Source organism: Elephas maximus, chromosome 3 (assembly GCF_024166365.1).
Source record: "Elephas maximus indicus isolate mEleMax1 chromosome 3, mEleMax1 primary haplotype, whole genome shotgun sequence".
In the NCBI taxonomy this organism is placed as follows: Eukaryota; Metazoa; Chordata; class Mammalia; order Proboscidea; family Elephantidae; genus Elephas; species Elephas maximus.
In genome coordinates, this window is record NC_064821.1 from 28,887,181 (window position 1) to 28,901,340 (window position 14,160).

The following is a 14,160-nucleotide window of genomic DNA, read 5'->3' on the forward strand; positions in this document are numbered from 1 at the left end:
CCAAAGAGCCCACTGCCATTGCCCTCCCTCATGCCCAGGAGTTCTCTTAGGGGGAGAAAAAACAAACCAACACCCAACCATCGGCGTCTGCTTTTCCCTCCAATCTGCAGAACCACAGCCACCAAGATGCAGAGAGGTGCTAGAATCTGATGTACGTTAGTAAAAGGGGTGGGGAGAGTAGAGAGTGCCCAAGGCTGTGCAACTTCCTGCCAGTGAGGAAACACTGGGCTTCGTTAAGCACTGGTTCTCTTTTCCCCGCTCCAGCCTCACAGGAGGAGTTGGCGGGCAGCCGTGGGCCACTCTGGCCTCAGCCAGATTTCTAGCCACACGTGGGAGGAGAGATGCCCTGGACTGTCCTACTCTTTGCAGCTGGTGAGTCTAACGCCCCCTCTACCAGCCCTACCCCACTGTCCCAGCCCAACCCACCTTGCTGCTCTGGGGGCAGAAATCAGTGCAGAGCTGCCCCTTCCCAGGTAAGGCAGGAAGCTGAGCTCTGATAGATTTGGCTAAGAGCCTTGGAAACTCCCCAGGAGGTGCGTTCTCTTGCTGGGCTCCTCATCACCTCTAAGTCAAGAATATCAGAAACATCAATCCGTTGGAGGGGACATGCCCATGCCTCATAACTCAGCCCCTTCGGCCTCTGTAGCAGGAGGATCTGCTGGGGGTGGAGGGCAGAGGGTGGGCCAAAGTGTGGAGGCTGAACAAGGCAAGGCTTGTGTAGGTTTCATCTGAGCCAGACGTCCTGTTCAGCAGCCTGTGGGCAGCTGGGGCAAACACTGGTCTCTGGGGAAACTTCCTCCTGCATTAAGCCATACTCCGAATCCATATTCTTCACCACAGCCTGGGTTCTGGCCCCTCTGCCTTTCCCTCCTCCTGCTCTCCCCCTTGGCCACCCAACTTTAGCCACTCTGGCCTCTTCACTGCTCTCTTACCACACTCAGGGCCTTTGCTCTGCAGGTCCTTCTGCCCTTCTGCCCCTCTGCCCCTCTGCCCTTCACCAGGCTACTCCCTCGCCTTCTCAGGGCTCAGCCCAAAACTCACCTGTTCAGGGAAGCCCTCTGCAGCTGCCCCAACTGATGCAGGCTTCCCAGTACCCTGTCTGCTTGGATGCATAGCACCCCTTGTCTCCTGGACAAGAACGTCAGGTCCAAGAGGCATGCATATCTCTCTGTCCTGTTTACTGCTCTGCTTCCAGCATCCAGGGCAGTGTCTGGCACGTAGTCAATGCTGAGTACGTATTTGCTGATGAGAGTAACAGGAGTACCGTGTTTTTACGCAAATAACCCGCCAGTTATACTTCTTTTCCCAACCACACAACCTTCCCCATTTTCATAAATGTGCTGTGCCTCGCGTTATTTATATGGTGCGTTATTTGTGAAAACATACGGTATAGTTGTGTTATTCTATGATGACTACCAAGGAGCCCTGGTGGTGCAGTGGTTAAGCACATGGCTGCTAACCGAAAGGTTAGTGGTTTGAACCCACCAGTTGCTCTACCGGAGAAATATGTGGCAGTCTGCTTTTGTAAAGATTACAGCCTTGGAAACACTATGAGGCAGTTCTACTCTGCTCTATAGGGTTGCTATGAGTCGAAATCCACTTGATAGCAATGGGTTTGGTTTTTTGGTTTTATAATGACCATCACTATTATCATAAAATGACTCAAACACCCTGTGCCAGGTACTTAATCACCTCAACCTAGCAGTAGGGCAGGAATCACTATCCTCCTGACACACATAAAAACCAAGGCCCAGAGAGGTGGAGCTACCTGCCCAAGGCCACACAGCCAGGTTGGGGAGCCTGGGCTCCAGAACCTCCACTCTAACCACCCACCCACATGCCCATCTCTTATTCTGCACCACAGGCTCCTTGGCCATCCCAGCGCCAACTATCCTGCTGGTGCCCCCGCACCCCAGCAGCCAAGATGACCCCATCCACATCGCATGCATGGCCCCCAGGGGCTTCCTGGGGGCAAATTTCACACTGTACCGTGGGGGGCACGTGGTCCAGCTCCTGCAGGCCCCCGCAGACCAGCTCGAGGTCACCTTCAACTTGAGTCGTGGTGGCAATGAGGCTCCAGGAGGAACATTCCACTGCCAGTACGGCGTGATGGGGGAGCACAGCCAGACCCAGCTGTCGGACCTCAGTGAGCCAGTGCAGGTTACCTTCCCAGGTAAGACCTTCCCACGCCGCATGGCCAACAGCTCCACTTCCACATCACTGAGCCTTTGCATATGCTGTTCCCTAGCCAGGAACTCTGCATAGGAAAAGCCAGGCTGATAACTCGCCGTGGCTTCCTCATCTCTCCTTTCTTAATCCTCACAACCATCCCATGAGATGGGTACAGGGATTCTCCCCATTTTGCAGATAAGGAAACCGAGGCACAAGAGGCAAAGGGACTTGCTCAAGTCACACAACGAGCAGGTGGCCAAGCTGGGATTCCAGTGGGCTCCAAAGGCCAGGCTGTAAACCACCACACTAGACTACACCCTTCCCTTTCAGCCACAAACATTTGTGAACACCAACTCTGTGCCAGGCACTGCAGAGAGTGAGACAGTGTCCCTGCCCTCCTGCAGCTAACATTCCCTGGCGGAGACGGAGGATAAATAAGCAGTTCAATAAATATTCAGTATGTGAGCAGGGATAAGTAAAGTTCAAGGAAGAAATACACCCCGGCAAAGGGTGTCATTTTAAATAGAACATAAGGTGGCTACAGGAGGTCCCTCTGAAGAGGTGATCTTTGAGAAGGAGCTACCATGTGAGTATCTGGGGCACGATCGTTCCAGGCAGAGGGAACAGCCTGTGCAAAGGCCCTGAGGCAGGCTCCTGCCTCAGGAGGAACACGGAGGAGCCCAGTGGGACTGGAGTGGAGTGAATAAGGGAGAGAGAGAGGAGAGGAGGGCAGGGAGAAGATAGGGGTAGAACGTGCAGGACCTTGTGGGCTGCAGTGAGGATTTTCCTCTGAGTGAGATGGGAGCTGGGGAAGGGCTGATGTATCTCCAGCCTCTCCAGGAGAGGAGACAGGGTGTGGGCTCTGAATCCAGGCTTAAAGGGAGGAGCGATGCTCCCCCAGGGGTTCCACCTCCAGGTGGACCACTGTGTCACCCACAATCAGAACTTTCTGCTGCAAAGAGGTCCTTGTTGCCAGCAGAGGCCCGTATGCTGTGTGACAGAACAGTCTCTGTGTGCTTCCCCGCCACAAGTTCTGCTGTCAAAGGCCCCCTTCTCTCACCTCAGCCTTGTGGTCTTGGGGTAGGGAGGGGGCAACAGCCGTCCTACCCAGATGAATGAATAAACAAGAGCTGACACTGTGAGAATCCAAGTGTGAGTCTCTCCGTCCCGCTCCTGGTTTAGCTCCTAACCTTTGCTGAGGTCAGGGCACCTCCTCCTGAACCCCCTGAGAGATCCCTTCTCTCTCCAGGGAGAGGCAGCTGAGTCCTTTGCAGAGAAGAAAATTCTGGAGCTGGGGCTTCCATCCTTCTGTTTCTGACCTCTGTGTGGGCCTCGGAGTCCACTATGTGGCTGGAGGTGGATTTGTCTGATCCCCTGGGACCCAGGCTGAAACCACCAGGACTCCTCAGATAGCAGTAACTAGAAACTTGACTCAAACTGGCTTAAGTAACAAAAGGGAATTTGTTGGTTCATAGAATTGGAGAGTCCATAAGGATACTGCTTCAGGTGTGGTTGGATCCAGGTGCTCAAAGAAGTCAGGAATCCTTTGCCACTCGCCAGTCCCACTTCCGTCTGTAAGAGCTTTATTCCCAGGCAAGTCTTCCCTGTCACGGTGGCAAAATCATCCCCTGCAGCTCCAGATGTACATCCTACCAGTTTTGCAATGCTAGCTTTGCAGTGGTCCAGCCAAAGTACCAGAATTAGCTGTCATTGGCTCAGCTTAGGCCACATGCCTTCCCTGAACCAATTGTGACAATCAGAGGAGGGAATATGCTAATTGGCTAGGCTCAACGCTTGCTTATTCCCCAGGGTCCAGCTATACACAAGCCATATGGCTGGGGAGCATGGGAGAGAGCTGGCTCCCCAAAGGTAACCTGGGGGAACCACAGGTGTCCCACCCTCTCCCTCCCTCTACAGCTCCATGACCTGCCCTCTCTCTCTTTTTCCATTTTCTCCCAGTACCCACATGGATCCTGGCATTGTCCCTGAGCCTGGTTGGAGCCCTCCTCTTCCTTGCTGTGTTGGTGGCTGTTGTCATGGTGATCAGGAAAGGTAACAGTGGGCACAGAAAACACAGCACTGGCTGCCAGTTTTTGACCCCTGGAGTGCATAAATGTGCTCACGTTCACACCCATTTTTTTGGAGCACAGAGGAAGGCAGTATGGACAAATCTCACTCTAAAACGCAGCAGTGAATACTGCTCCATAAGTGAGATAAGGGTGGTAGACAGGGGGAATTGTCTGAAGTTTTTCCATGTTACCTCCGTAATTGAAAAAAAAAAAAAAAAGACATGTTGGCAAGGGCTCTCCTGGTGAGTGGCAAACTTGCCAGATGAGAAGGTAAGGCTGGGCTGTGAGTGTATGAGGGAAGGAGGGGGGATGCATTCAGGGTTAGGGCTGGGGGCCTTACCAAAACCAAGCCTGTTGCTATTGAGTCGATTCCAACTCATAGCGACACTATAGGACAAAATAGAACTAGAACTGCCTCGTAGGGTTTCCAAGGCTATAAATCTTTACAGAAGCAGACTGCCACATCTTTCTCCCGTGGAGCACCTGGTGGGCTTAAACCACCGACCTTTCAGTTTGGAGCTGAGCGCTTTAACCACTGTGCCACCAGGGCTCCTTAGAGGGCCTTACAAACCGGAAATTGCTGCTTTCTCTCTGAGATCTTTGGAGCTTTAGAAACTTGCCAGATGGGACTGGAACCCAAATCTAACTATATTTATTTGTTTTGTTTTTTGTCTCCAGTTAAAGTCACAAATGCTCAGAAGAAAAGGTGAGACAGTCCCTGGAGACTCTCAGAGGGTGGTTTTGGGGACAGAAACACTCAATCCCAGCCCAAGAGATCCCGATGGGTGTCCAAGAATCTTTTGCTAAGGAGCTGGGGCTGGTTCTTGGATTCCTATCCCAAACAGTGCCCACCAGTGGGAGGGCCAATTAATAGGAACAGGAGCCATTTATTAAGGGCCTACTGTATGCTGGTCACTGGACAACTAGGAGACTCCCAAGTAGGACCTCACATTATCCTCACTGCACCCCTGGAAACAGGCAGTATTAATAACCCCATTTTACAGATAAGGAGACTGAGGCCCAGTGCTCAGTCACACATAGAGCAAGTGGTAGAGCCTTCCTCACATCCCCTTATTGCCCGCTGCTGGAAAATTGCTGCAATTCATTTAGAAATCTATGACGGGGGAGGGGAGGGTCTGCTGGGGTTGCACAGCACCGAGTTTGCACCCCCTAGGCCATAGCCCTGGTTCCTGGGCATCAGAATGTCTGCTGGCCTCCACCTGAGGTTTGAATCATAGCCTCACCTGGCTGAGGGGCTCGGGCAAGCGAATTTCTATTATTTCATTTTCCCATCAACCTGGCCAGGCGGTGAGAGGATGCAGACGTGGGAAGGCTCACCCAGCGTACCAGCTCCATGGATCAGGCATTGTTGCTTTCCCTCCCAGGGCACTCTGTAAGGAGGCTGTGCGGATGGGTAGGAGCTGAGGGCCAAGTACTGGGGCTGCTTTGGGGCCGGGACTTCCTAAGAGGCCACCCCAGAGTGCTGGTAGGAGGCTGGGCAGAGTCCTTCTCACTTTCTCTTGAACTCCTTTGCAGAGAGCGAGAATCCTGCTGGGCCCAGGTTAACTTCGCCAACTCAGGTATGAGCCTCCTCACTCCTGTCCTCCTCCCCGAGAATGCCAGCATGCCTCATTACTCCCTACTTCAACCTTCTCCTCAGTGGCTCAGTCCCCTTAGGGTCAAGAACACCCCCTCCACCTGCCAACGTCACCTCTCACCTGCTCTCCTTACCTTTCACTCACTCGCCCCTCAACCTGGAACGCTCTTCTCCCTCAGGGCTCCTCTAAAAGTCACCTCCTCTAGGAAGCTTTCCCTGACCCCCAAGACAGGGTCTTGGCTTCCGACATAATACCCGTTGCCGTCGAGCCGATTCCAACTCATAGTGACCCTATAGGACAGAGTAGAACTGTCCCATAGGGTATTCAAGGAGCGCCTGGTAGATTTGAACTGCTGACCTTTTGGTTAGCAGCCGTAACTCTTAACCACTATGCCACCAGGGTTTCCTCCTACTTAATGCCTCCCCTCAATAAAAGCCAAACCAGTTGCCATCAAGTCAACTTTAACTCATGGCGACCCCATGTGTGTTAGAGAAGAACTATGTTCCATAAGGTTTTCTTTTTTAATTTTATTTATTTTGTTGTTGAGAATATACACAGCAAAACCTATACCAATTCAACAGTTTCTACATGTACAATTCAGTGACACTGATTACATTCTTTGAGGTATGCGTAGAGTTTTCAATGGCAGATTTTTTGGAAGTAGAGTGCCAGGCCTTGCCTTCAAGGCACCTCTAGGTGGACTTGAACTACCAATCTTTCAGTTAGCAGCCCAGCACAGTAACCAGTTGCATCATCCAGGAATTCCCCAGCACCCGTCAATTCTCCTTACCCCTCAGCAGCAACACAAATAATCATTGTGTGCTTCCTACTTAACATTCACTGCCCCTGCTAAAGGATCAGCTCCACTGCAAAAGGACTGTGACCGTGACCGTCTTTCTCCCCGCTGCACTTGAGTGCTGTCCTAGTGCCTGGCAGGGACCACTCAGGAAATACTACTTGTCTTCCAGAACCTGTAGTTCTGCCAGTCTCCACTAGGGGGCAAGAGGCAGCCCGCCTGTGAGATGTGCTGTGTCTTGAGTGAAGAAACTCAATTTTTTTGTCCTACGGGTTTTTTTTTTTTTACACATTTATTGAGCGCCTACCATGTGCTAAGATCTGGGGGTGCTGCAACAACCAGGGCAGACGTGGATTCTGCCACAAGCCCACACTCCAGCGGGGAAACTGCCCATGGCAGGGCTGGACTTTGGGATGAAGCGGTCAGCCCAGAAAAAAGTGATATTTAGGTGGAAACCTGCAAGAGGAACAGGGAGTTGCTCGGTGATAAGTTGGGACTGGGCACTTGGGAAAGAACCTGGAGAGATGGAATCGCCTGGAGGTGTTCCGGAAGGTGGGAGTGTGAGGAAAGTGTGAGTTGAGACAAGGCCTCCATCTTCTGAGAGCAGTCAGAGGCTGGAGGGGGGCTTTGAGCAGGGGAGGAACATGGTTCTGTCTGTAGGTGGAACAGTTCACTCGTCACAGAGGGTTGGAAGGGAGCAAGAGAGGATGCTGGGAGATGGGCCCTGCTCCCTTCCCCCAGTGGACTTAGGGCCTGTGGGCTGGGGGGAGGCTGAAGAGGAGGCGGTGGGCAGGGAAATTTAAACTAGTCTCAGCCCTGGCTTTTCTCTCTCTTTCTGTTACAGACATGTCCTTTGATAACTCGCTGTTTGCCATCTCCATGGTGAGTGGTTCGTTTTCTTGGTCCTAGTTGCCTGCTGACTGTCCTAACCACAGGAAGGCAGGGATTATGACTGGGCTGGGCCAACCTGGTGTCTCTGAGCTTTGGTGATCAGGAAGAAGCCCAGATTCACTGAAGAGGAACCTGTTTGTGAGTGGACAGTTGGTTCCGGAAAGTCTCGGCATGAGAGGATTGAAGTGGCATGTTGGCCAGGCCTTGGTGTAGCAGTGGGCAGGCCCCTGAAAGACACTTGCTGTGGTTGTCAGCCTTGCCTGTGCCTGCAGACAGGGATGGGGTCATGGACCAGCCTTCCAGGATGGCGACAGAGGACTTAGAGTGACCTGGTGCCCTCTTTGGGGTCATTGAGACTTGCGACAACCTGATGCATGCTGTTGTCCTCTCCTGGTAAAGGAGAGTTTACATCTGTGTTTGCTTTCAGGGAGTTCAGCTTAAATGCCCCATTGTGTGTTTCCCTTTCAGAGGGAAGGGTCTCAGAACTCCAGTTTAGTGAGGGGTGTGGCTCCTCCAGGTCACACAGTGTCAGAGCCAGTATTTGAACCCTGGTCTATGGGACTCCTCTACCTAGGTGCATCTAGGGGTGGCCTTGGCACTTGTACTTTTTTTTTTTTTTTTGATAAATCAGAGAATGTCTGACCCATGAACACCATGGACCAAGGAAATGTTTACCCGGCTCCTCGCAGCCCAGGGGAGAGTACAGACCTGGGGTGCAGATGGCTCCACTAGAGGCAGCCAGCCTCAGAGTTTCCATTTGGACAAATGGACATTTCAGGACTACCATCAAGGAGCCTGAAGCTGAGTTGATCAGTGTGATCACTGTCTTAGTTATCTAGTGCTGCTGTACAAGAAATACCACCGGTCGGTGGCTTTAACAAACATTTATTTTCTCACAGTTTAGGAGGCTAGAAGGCAAGAAGTCTGAATACAGGGTGACAGCTCTAGAGGAAGGAAGGCTTTTTCTCTCTTTTGGCTCTGGGGGAAGGTCCTTGTTTCTTCAGCTTCTGTTTCTTGGTTCCTTGGAGATCTCATGTGGCTTGGCATCTTTCTTCCCCCATCTGTGCTTCTTGGCTTAATCTACTTTTACATCTCAAAAGAGATTGACTCAAGACACACCCTACACTAATATTACCTGATTAACATAACAAAATCCATTCCCAAATGGGATTCTAACTACAGCTATAAAACCCCTTGCAGCTAGGGTAGTGGATTCCAACTCACAGTGACCCTATAGGACAAAGTAGAACTGCCCCATAGGGTTTCCAGGGCTGTAATCTGTATGGGAGCAGACTTCCACATCTTTCTCCCACAGAGCAGCTGGTGTGTTTGAACCACTGACCCTTTGGTTAGCAGCTGAGCATTTAACTACTGCACCGTCATGGCTCCTTAACCATAGCTGCAGGGGTAGGATTTACAACACATAATTTTGAGGAACACAATTCAATCCGTAACAGCCACCATGAACGGGGATGATAGTGGATTGGGCCAATTGGCAACCCTAGCGGGAGAGCATTCAACACACCCTTCTAGGGCATCTGGATGGTAGCAGGTGGAGACATTGGGAAGAACAAGACTGTTTCACATAAACAGAGGATGCTACGTAGAATGGAACGATGGGGTAGGCGGTGACCAAGAAGCGATTTTAGATGGGAGGCCAGGAAGAGCCCTTCTGAGATTGAGCAACAAGGAGGAGGTAGCTGGGGAAGAATGGGAATATTTGATCTAGGCTGAGGACACATTCTTGGGATGGTCCAGAATAGCTGGGATGGAGTGGAGTGAGGAGTCAGAGAACTTTGGCTTTTATTCCAAGTGAGGTGGAGCCATGGAGGGTTCTGAGCACAGGAGGGCGTACCCTGTCTCAGGTGTTCACAGGCTCCCTCTGGTCACTGTGGGGAGGACAGACTGTGGGGGGCGAGGGTGAGATCCAAAAGACTAGGGCGGACGGACAGCACTGGTCCAGGTGTGCGAAGTAGTGTATGGCTTGTTGGCAGTGGAAGTGGAAGGAGAGGTCAGATGCAGGGTAGGGGAGATTCAGGGGATGGGAAAAACAGGAAGGGGTTGGGTTGGAATGAGGGGGCTGGGGGCAGCCTACGGAAGGAGGGAGACTGGGATGGCTTCTAGGGTTTTGGTTTGGATGGTCTGCCCTTTCTTGGGATGGGGGAGGAGCAGGCTTGGAGGGACCAGGACAAAGAGACAAGTCGCCTCACCCGGTGGTGCCCAAGAGCAGATGGAGGCATGAGTCTGGAGTTCTGGAGAGAGGTTCGTTCTGCAGTCAGCCTCAGAGTCACCGATATACAGATGGTGGGGGGAAGGGGGCTTGGCACAGCTCATGGAACAAACCCCGAGCTGTTAAGGAAAACCTCACAAGCAGCGCAAATTCTACAACTTCCCGTGAGGAGCCACGCTGCCCAAGGCACCAACCTGGTGATTTTTCCTTTTAAAGGCATTTTATGTGAAACATTGGAAAACAGAGAAAAGCAAGGAGAAAAATCATTTGTTTCTGGTGATTTTTGTCACCATTGTTCCTGGTGACTTTTATAAAAAATTATGCATTTTAATTGTTTAAATTTTCACATGTGCTGTGTGTTTATATATCTGTATTCAAAATTATATATCCAGACAAGTTTCCTTCTATTGCTAACCCCTCTCCACCCACCAGCCCTCCCTCTACATGTACACAGGTAGTCACTGTTAGGAGCTGCTTGGGACAAATGCAAGCCATGTGAATATTGTTGTTGTTGGCCCCTGACTCATGGCGACCCCATGTGTTACAGAGTAGAACTGCCCCCTAGGGTTTTCTTGGCTGTAATCTTTATGGAAGCAGTCTACCAGGCCTTTCTTCTGCGAAGATACTGGGTGGGTTCAAATGGCCAACCTTTAGTTAGCAGCCGTCACAAATCAGCAATGTGCCTCCAGGCTCCTCGTGTGAGTAGTGTTGTTGTTAGGTGCCTGTCTTCGTTATCTAGTGCTGCTATGACAGAAATACCACAAGTGGATGGCTTTAACGAAGAGAAGTTTATTCTCTCACAGTCTAGGAGGCTAGCAGTCCGAATTTAGGGTGCCAGCTCCAGGGGAAGTCTTCTCTCTCTGTCAGCTCTGGGGAAAGGTCCTTGTCATCAATCTTTCCTTGTGGAGGAGATTCTCAGTGCAGGGACCCCAGGTTCAAAGGACGCACTGTTCTCCTGGCTCTTGTTTCTTAGTGGTATGAGGTCCCATGTCTCTCTGCTCGCTTCTCTCTTATTTCTCAAAAGAGATTGGCTAAAGACACAATCTAAACTTATAGACTGAGTTCTGCCTCATTAACATCATAGAGGTAGGATTTACAACACATAGGATAATCCCATCAGATGACAAAATCATGGACAGTAACACAATACTGGAAATCATGGACTAGCCAAGTTGACACATATTTTTAGGGTACACAATTCAATCCATGACAACGCCATTGTGTTGATTCCAACTCATAGGCACCCGGTGTACAACAGAACAAAACCTTGCCTGGTCCTGTGCCATTCTCACAACTGTTGTTATGCTTGAGCCCATCGTTGCAGCCACTGTGTCAATCCTTCTCATCCATGGTCTTCCTCTTTTTTGCTGATGCTTACCTTAAGCATGATGTCCTTCCTGAGGGACATGTCCCACCTGATAACATGTCCAAATTACCTGAGATGAAGTCTTGCCATCCTTGCTTCCAAGGAGCACTCTGGCTATATTTCTTCCAAGATGGACTTGTTCGTTCTTCTGGCAGTCCATGATGTATTCAATATTCTTCACCAACATCATAATTCAAATGTATCAATTCCTCTTTGGTCTTCCTTATTCATTGTCCAGCTTTTTTGCATGCATATGAGGTGATTAAAAACACCACAGCTTGGGTCAGGTGCACCTCAGGCCTCAAATTCATAAGGTTTTCACTGGCTAGTTTTTTTCAGCTGCTAGGTCCGTTTTCCTAGTCTGTCTTAGTCTGGAAGCTCTGCTGAAACTTGTCCACCATAGGCGACGCTGCTGGGATGTGAAGCTTCCAGCATCACAGCAACACTCAAGCCACCATAGTACAACAAACTGACAAGTGGCTGGCATGTGATTATAGCCCATCTATACCCAAATCCTCATCTACGGACTTGGACTTGAACGTGCAGGAGATTGTGACGATGACGCAGGACTAGTCAGTGTTTGGTTCTGTTGTTCATAGTTGCCTTAGTTGGAGTTGACTCTATGGCAGCAAACAACAATGATATATCCTTATTCATTTTTTTACACAAACCATAGCATGCTGTACCCACTGTTATGCATGGTGCTTCTTTTCCTGAATGGTAAATTCTGGAAACCTTTTCTTGTGTCTTTCCAAAGTGTTAGCTGTGCAGTTGGTTAAAATAACAATGAAGCAGCTGTCATGTCTTGAGCTTTTACTGTGTTGAGAGCCTGATATTCAGCTTTACACCCTGTGAGGTGGGGTTGACAGTTCTATTTACAAATGAGGACCCTGAGGTTGGTTATGGGCCTTACCAGGGTCATCCAGCTAGGGAGGGACTTTTGTTTTAGCAAGTTCATCTCTCCTTGACTGGCATTTGCGGCAGGAACCTCCAAAGTGGAGGAGGGAGTAGACTCTTGAGGGAGCCTGGAAAGGGAGGGGAGGAGGTAATAGTAATTGCTTTGTTCATTTAACACTTACCAAAAACCAAAGCCAAACCCATTGCATTGACTCCGACTCATAGCGACCCTATAGGACAGAATATAACTGCCCCATAGGGTTTTCAAGAAGCGGCTGGTGGATTTGAACTGCTGACCTTTTGGTTAGCAGCCTAAACTCTTACCCACTGTGCCACCAGAGAGCACTAATAATGTGCCAGGCATTTCATCTATTTAATGCCTTTATTAAAAGCCTCATAGCAACCCTATTGTTGTTGTATGCCCTCGAGTCCATTCCGACTCATAGCAACCCTGTAGGATAGAGTAGAAATACCCCATAGGGTTTCCAAGGCTGTAATCTTTATTGAAGCAGACTGCCGTATCTTTCTCCCGTGGAGCTGCTGGCTGATGGACCACTGACCTCTTGGTTAGCAGCTAAGCCCTTAATAATCATGTGTCACCAGGGCTACTATAGCAACCCTAAGAGGTGGGTATCAGCATTCTTCCCATTTTGCAGAGGGGAAACTGAACACAGATGAGTTAAATCACTTGGTTCAGGTCACACAGCAAGGAAGTGGTGGAGCTGGGATGTGAACCCAGGTTGTCTGGCCCTCTATGCAACAAAGAGGACAGGAAGACTGAAGCCTGGGTCACATGGATGAGCCCAAGGACCCTGAAGCTCTATGCGTGTGTTGGGGGGAGGGCAGTGTGGTGAGATGAGATCTGATGAGCTAGGGAGTCTCAGGCTTAGAACATGGGGAAACCCTAAATCCTGAAACCTGAAATCACCCAGTTCTCTCCCACTTTTCTTCCATGGACAAAGAAAATAGCTTCAGACGAAGATGTGGCCACCCTGGATGCTCACTCTAGCTCCACTGCAGCCTCCAGCGTCTCCGTGCCCCAGAAGAGGCCCACCTCCACATCATCCTCACCTGAACCCCCCGACTTCAGCACTTTCCGGGCCCCGCTCTGATCATTGGGGCCCCTATGCCTGTGTGTCCTCCATTCTGCCCTCTCCTTCAAGCTGGCCAAGCCGTGAGGGGTCTGTGCTCCTTCCAGCTACTTCTGGGGGCTCTGGCTGGTGTTTTCTCAGGGAATTGAATAGACAAGATGAAGGGGCTCCTAGCCTTGGGAGCATCCTCATGGAGGAGCAGGAACAGGAGGGGCACAGGCATTGGCCTGTAGCCTGGACAGAAAGCAGGAAGCCCCTCTTTGGATTCTCAGCTTCTCAAGACCACCGGGGAAGGAGATGGGGATATCTTTTGGCCCCCTAACTGGGCCACAGGAGGGCTGCGCTCTCCACAGGTACCTCTCTCCAGCACCTGACTGAGGCACCGGGTTTTTGGAGCTTAGGGTACCTGGAGGTATGTTCTGTGTTTCTGCCCTGCTGGCATGGCTAAATTATTAATTATAACACATGTTGAGGTGTTTCTAAGGCCCCTCTAGAGTGTAATTTTTCAAGCCTGGGACCCCTGGGGTCCAATCACTGGATACCTGGGGGGCGGGGTAGTGCCTGTTCACTGGTTGTTTGAGGCACTCTCCCTCAGCTGTGGTCAGGGTGGGTGTGGGGAAGCCTGTGAGAGCAGACGGGTGCTACACTGGGTTTCCAGTAAGGTCCTTGCACCGGTGGGTACAGGAGGTGGAATGATGTGGGGAGGGAATTGGGGAGAATAGGGAGTAAATGAGGAGGCCCAGGGAAGGGTGGGAGCTGGGGAGGATGGGAAGTGGCCCCAAGCCACCTTGGGGCCCCCAAAACGGGATGGGGGCTTGGAACAGTGGAGAGGGGGGAAAGGCGGCTCCGATGGAAGATTTGTGTGTGACGGGGAAGGGGCACTTAGCCCTGCTCTGCTGGATTCTTGGGCTATCATTTGAGGGAGGGGAGAGTTACTGTAGGAAGGAAGGAACTGAGAGGGCCCAAGGGGCTTTTGAAGGGGTCAGAGTTTTTTTCTGGGGGGAGGCGACAGTGAAGGCCGCAGGTGGTGGAGGAAGCAGTGGGAAGGAG

At 50.9% G+C, this 14,160-nt stretch overlaps 1 protein-coding gene across 2 annotated transcripts; it reads left to right on the forward strand.

Annotated features, from left to right (window-relative positions):
• Positions 1-236: 236 nt before the first annotated feature.
• Positions 237-13,578, forward strand: C3H19orf38 (chromosome 3 C19orf38 homolog). 2 transcript variants are annotated; one of them, XM_049875816.1, is made up of 7 exons: positions 237-372; positions 1,865-2,173; positions 4,132-4,224; positions 4,920-4,947; positions 5,778-5,821; positions 7,480-7,517; positions 12,989-13,578. In XM_049875816.1, the coding sequence occupies exons 1-7, from the start codon at positions 342-344 to the stop codon at positions 13,430-13,432; spliced, it is 987 nt and encodes a 328-aa protein (XP_049731773.1). In that variant the 5' UTR covers positions 237-341; the 3' UTR covers positions 13,433-13,578. The 2 variants fall into 2 exon arrangements, with proteins under 2 accessions (XP_049731773.1, XP_049731774.1); XM_049875817.1 differs by having other exon boundaries at positions 12,982-13,220.
• The last annotated feature ends 582 nt before the right edge of the window (positions 13,579-14,160 follow it).